The 6,190-nt window shown below is 38.9% G+C and overlaps 1 protein-coding gene across 1 annotated transcript in view; it reads left to right on the forward strand.

The window, feature by feature from the left end:
* The window catches only part of LOC110454059 (methionine aminopeptidase 1-like), a 24,200-nt gene extending 19,702 nt beyond the window's left edge, over positions 1-4,498 (forward strand). Inside the window, exons 10-13 of the mRNA XM_021503401.1 lie at positions 430-535; positions 1,155-1,192; positions 2,837-2,902; positions 3,822-4,498. Coding sequence (XP_021359076.1) covers positions 430-535; positions 1,155-1,192; positions 2,837-2,902; positions 3,822-3,988 — 377 coding nt within the window. The 3' untranslated portion in view covers positions 3,989-4,498. The remainder of the gene's footprint in view (positions 1-429; positions 536-1,154; positions 1,193-2,836; positions 2,903-3,821) is intronic.
* Positions 4,499-6,190: the final 1,692 nt, after the last annotated feature.

Below are 6,190 nucleotides of genomic sequence, written 5' to 3' on the forward strand. Positions count from 1 at the left end.
AGTTAGTGTCCATTACCTTTGTAGATGTCTGAAGGTCAGTTAGTGTCCATTACCTTTGTAGATGTCTGAATGTTAGTTAGTGTCCATTAGCTTTGTATATGTCTGAAGGTTAGTTAGTGTTCATTACCTTTGTAGATGTCTGAAGGTCAGTTAGTGTCCATTAGCTTTGTATATGTCTGAAGGTTAGTTAGTGTCCATTACCTTTGTATATGTCTGAAGGTCAGTTAGTGTCCATTACCTTTGCATCTGTCTTAAGGTCAGTTAGTGTCCATTACCTTTGTATATGTCTGCAGATAGTATTGAAACTGTTAAATAACTTTATATAAAGACATTTAGATTTTAAGGTCAAAGGTCAGTGTAATTAGATCTAATAACTGACCTGGACAACAGGTTATCTTGTTTTTTAAACTTTATTGGTTTTGTCTTCAGTGAAGCCTGGTGTACGTTACAGAGAGATGGGAAATATAATACAGAAACATGCCCAGGCCCACGGCTACTCAGTAGTGCGGAGCTACTGTGGACACGGCATTCACCAGTCAGTATATGACACACACTCCTCGCACAATGTAGAGTATAACTACCAGTGTAAATAACACTATAACAGACATAGCTAGAGTGTTGAATATCTGGACGCCTATATAAAACAGAGGCTCAACTAAGTCTGGTCCCTATGTATACATTTATATGTACCTGGGTAAATGGAACATTTGTGATGCAAAAACTTGTCTATTTCAAAAAGAAATGTTGTTCTTTTTGGAATTCAGTTTGGACAGGTTTTGATGTGTTTAGACCTATTTACCTCCTGTAAACAAAAGATTTACAATAAAATTACAATACTCAAAATATCTGATTTGATACCATATATACCAGATCAGATGAATTTGTGTTGGGTCTATGTATGTGTAAGATATTTTTCTAAATTAACCCAACATAAATTATTTTTACAACTAAAAGTTCTCATATATTTATATTTGTAGATTTGAATATGTTTTTTTTTAAATATCTCCTCTGTCTGTTATTTTCTGAATTCATTTGCTCAAACAATGCCTTGACAAGTTTAATGTTGTTGAGGGCATGTTTACCAAATAGACTGCACCTGGTTCTACTTATAATGTGTAACATTTAACTTTAACTTAATTCACCAAATCTTTCAGACTTTTCCACACAGCTCCTAGCGTGCCACATTATGCCAGTGAGTATACCTTTCAGTGTATCCTAAGTCGTTATACCTCCCACTTCAGTATCATAGTATATAAATAGTGATCACTTTGTCAGAGCATCTATATCCATGTGCCCGTCTGAAATAGAAGATTATCACGGACCCCTCAACAAATTTAGTGTGTATTTACATATTGCACCATCAAATTTTACCCTTGATTGGATTTTGTCGGTCATCAGTGATGGTCAAAGGTCAAACTTTGCGGGCCAGGGGAGGGGATATATATTTTAATCACTGCTCAATTTGTTTTTAGGTCACCTGAGACAAAGTCTCAAGTGACCTATTGCGATCGCCTTTTGTCCGGGGGCGTCCGGCGTCCGGCGTCCGGCGTCCGTCGTGCGTCCGTAAACAATTTACACTTTCGACTTCTTCTCCAAAACCCCTAAACCAATTACAATGAAATTTCGCAGAAACCTCACATGGCCAAAGGTCAACTAAAATTGTGAATTATATGGTCCCCAGCCCCCAGGGGCCTGAGGGGCGGGGCCAAAAAGGGTAAAATTGACTAAAATTTCAAAAATCTTCTTCTCAAGATCCAGATATGGTAGAATCAAATACTCTTCATAGATGGAAGGGTCTGAAGGTGCTTTACCAAATTTGTGAATTTCATGACCCTGGGGTCTCACGTTTCCCCCTGGGGAGGGTGTAAACTTTACTATAGTTTACATAGGGAAATCACATTTTAGACTAACATTTGTTTAATTGCCATTGGAAGTAATTCAATTTGGGTTAGAATTATCAGTATTGGATAGCAGTTTGATGGTATGCACATATCAGCCCTGACTGACCCCCCGGGGCTGATGGGTGGGGCCAAAAAGGGTTGAATTGACTGAAATTTCAAAAATCTTCTTCTCAAGACCAAGATATGGTAGAATCAAATACTCTTCATAGATGGAAGGGTCTTAAGGTGCTTTACCAAAAATTGTGAATTTTATGACCCTGGGGTCTCGCGTTTCCCCCTGGGGAAGGAGGGGGGTGGGGCAAAATTTGTTATGGTTTATTATGGCAAATGATACTTTGAATATTACATGTTGAAAACTTGATTGGAATTACAACCCAAAGTTGACAGTTTGATACTTTGTAAATTTTGAGCCATCCCTACCCCCAAGGGCTGTAGGGTGGGGCCCAATGCAGTCTGTGTGCTAAAATAAAATTTCTTCATTTTCCTTGTTTAGAATCAGAGGTGCTAGTTTCAAATAATTTTCAGTCTTAAATCTGCATGCTAGATATTGAATAAGATGGTTTTATTGTTTTTTTGTCACTTTGAATAATATTTCTGTTCATGTTAAAAACAAAAATCAACTCTCTGTATAAATATATCAGGTGACCGTTAAGGCCCATGGGCCTCTTGTTATAGATAAGTTTTAAATTCTACAAGTCATTAAAATTACAAGGCACTAGTACTTCAAATCAAACTGCAAGTCATCATCACTGGTAAAACATTTCATGTACTGAAAATGAATATTAAAACAGGTAGTTAATTCTACTACTTCCAACAAAAAATATCTTTTAACAGTTTTTTATTTAAATACAAAACCATTTGATTAATTCAATCAAAATTTGGTACATCACTTTCATTTGTAACTTTTTCAAAGTTTTGAAATGTTTATTTTTCAGAAAACAAAGCCATAGGTGTGATGAAACCTGGACATACATTTACAATAGAGCCGATGATCTCAGAGGGTAGGTACACATTTATAATAGAGCCAATGATCTCAGAGGGTAGGTACACATTTAAAATAGAGCCGATGATCTCAGAGGGTAGATACACATTTAAAATAGAGCCGATGATCTCAGAGGGTAGGTACACATTTACAATAGAGCCGATGATCTCAGAGGGTAGATACACATTTAAAATAGAGTCGATGATCTCAGAGGGTAGGTACACATTTACAATAGAGCCGATGAGCTCAGAGGGTAGGTACACCTTTATAATAGAGCCAATGATCTCAGAGGGTAGGTACACATTTAAAATAGAGCCGATGATCTCAGAGGGTAGATACACATTTACAATAGAACTTCTGATCTCAGAGAGTTGGTACATGTTTATAATAGAACTAATGATCTCAGAGGGTAGATACACATTTACAATAGAACTTCTGATCTCAGAGAGTTGTTACATGTTTATAATAGAACTAATGATCTCGTAGGGTAGATACACATTTACAATAGAACTTCTGATCTCAGAGAGTTGTTACATGTTTATAATAGAACTAATGATCTCAGAGGCTAGATACACATTTACAATAGAACTTCTGATCTCAGAGAGTTGGTACATGTTTATAATAGAGCCGATGATCTCAGAGGGTGGGTACACATTTACAATAGCTTTTGATCCCACTGATAACTGATGTGACAGAGTGTTGGTAAGAGTGACTGAGTGTTGGTAAGTGTGACTGAGTGTTGGTAAGTGTGACTGAGCATTATTGTGACTGAGTGTTGGTAAGTGTGACTGAGTGTAGATAAGTGTGACTGAGTGTTGGTAAGTTGACTGAGTGCTGGTTGATGGGATGCCTATTTATGGAGTTATATTGTTGTATATTACAGGTTTATTTATTGAGACAGAGTTATAAGCTAATAGTTATACTGTGGTATATTACAGGAACCTGGAGAGATGAAATGTGGCCTGATAACTGGACAGCGGTCACCCAGGATGGGAAGCGATCAGCCCAATTTGAGCAGACATTATTGGTCACAGATACGGGATGTGAGATTCTCACAAGACGCAGAGATAATGAAGGGAGACCACACTTTATGGACAAAATGTGATGTAACTACTACTGCTAGTCTGGGTGTCTGGTGTGGGACTGATGTCAAGACCCACAATACACATTGTCAGTGAATTAACACAACTTATACATGTATGGGTTTGGTACATTCCAAATCTACGTTTGGTCAAAACCTGTACCTTTTGTATGTAAAAGGCTGAGTTATATCAAGGAACTTAATTTCTTACAGAAAGTTTTATGCATTGATTTTGGATGCTGAGAGTCTTGGTTGGTAGTGTCTGTGTGAACACATATATGTGACCTTTCACCTTGGTCGATTTTTACCCTTACATTCTAACTGCTCTAAAACCACCCAAATATTGAGTCCTAGCCTTACCACATTGCTCATAGAAAAAATGGTGCATCCAACAATTTATCTGTTTTTTTTATTATTTGGTCTGCTTTGATAGCTATTTCAAACATGGAGTTAATCATGAAGAAATTTGTTCAATGCTGTGACTGTGTTGACCTTGTCTATTGATACAGTAGTTCAGTTACTTGTGAAGTGTGTACAGGTCTGTAGCACAGTGGCTACAGTTGTAACCTCTGAATTGTGTACAGGTCTGTAGCACAGTGGCAACAGTAGTTTCTTCTGAAGTGTGTACAGGTCAGTAGCACAGTGGCTACAGTTGTTACTTCTGAAGTGTGTACATGTCTGTAGCACAGTGGCTGCAGTTGTTACTTCTGAAGTGTGTACAGTTCTGTAGCACAGTGGCTACAGTTGTTACTTCTGAAGTGTGTACAGGTCTGTAGCACAGTGGCTACAGTTGCTACTTCTGAAGTGTGTACAGGTCTGTAGTACATTGGCTACAGTTGTTACTTCTGAAGTGTGTACAGGTCTGTAGCGTTGTTACTTCTGAAGTGTGTACAGGTCTGTAGCACAGTGGCTATAGTTGTTACTTCTGAAGTGTGTACATGTCTGTAGCACAGTGGCTACAGTTGTTACTTCTGAAGTGTGAACAGGTCTGTAGCACAGTGGCTACAGTTGTTACTTCTGAAGTGTGTACAGGTCTGTAGCACAGTGGCTATAGTTGTTACTTCTGAAGTGTGTACAGGTCTGTAGCAGTTGCTATAGTTGTTACTTCTGAAGTGTGTACAGGTCTGTAGCACAGTGGCTATAGTTGTTACTTCTGAAGTGTGTACAGGTCTGTAGCACTGGCTACAGTTGTTACTACTGTAGTGTGTACAGGTCTGTAGCACAGTTGCTACAGTTGTTACTTCTGAAGTGTGTACAGGTCTGTAGCACAGTGGCTATAGTTGTTACTTCTGAAGTGTGTACAGGTCTGTAGCACAGTGGCTACAGTAGTTACCTTTGTAGTGTGTACAGGTCTGTAGCACAGTGGCTACAGTTGTTAATTCTGAAGTGTGTACAGGTCTGTAGCACAGTGGCTATAGTTGTTACCTCTGTAGTGTGTACAGGCCTGTAGCACAGTGGCTACAGTTGTTACCTCTGAAGTGTGTACAGGTATGTAGCACAGTGGCTATAGTTGTTACCTCTGTAGTGTGTACAGGTCTGTAGCACAGTGGCTATAGTTATTACCTCTGTAGTGTGTACAGGTCTGTAGCACAGTGGCTACAGCTGTTACCTCTGTAGTATGTACAGGTCTGTAGCACAGTGGCTACAGTTGTTACTTCTGAAGTGTGTACAGGTCTGTAGCACAGTGGCTATAGTTGTTACTTCTGAAGTGTGTACTGGTCTGTAGCACAGTGGCTATAGTTGTTACTTCTGAAATGTGTACAGATCTGTAGCACAGTGGCTACAGTTGTTACTTTTGAAGTGTGTACAGGTCTGTAGCACATTGGCTACAGTTGTTACTTCTGAAGTGTGTACAGGTCTGTAGCACATTGGCTACAGTTGTTACTACTGAAGTGTGTACAGGTCTGTAGCACAGTGGCTACAGTTGTTACTTCTGAAGTGTGTACAGGTCTGTAACACAGTGGCTACAGTTGTTACTTCTGAAGTGTGTACATGTCTGTAGCACATTGGCTACAGTTGTTACTACTGAAGTGTGTACAGGTCTGTAGCACAGTGGCTACAGTTGTTACTTCTGAAGTGTGTACAGGTCAGTAGCACAGTGGCTATATTCTTACTTCTGAAGTGAGTACAGGTTTGTAGAACAGTGGCTATAGTTGTTGACCTATCACTGTGATAGTGACTGATTGTCTCTCTAAAACAGCATTATAGTTTGCTACACCAAAACTT

This window comes from Mizuhopecten yessoensis, unplaced genomic scaffold, assembly GCF_002113885.1.
Source record: "Mizuhopecten yessoensis strain PY_sf001 unplaced genomic scaffold, ASM211388v2 scaffold897, whole genome shotgun sequence".
Lineage (NCBI taxonomy): Eukaryota > Metazoa > Mollusca > Bivalvia > Pectinida > Pectinidae > Mizuhopecten > Mizuhopecten yessoensis.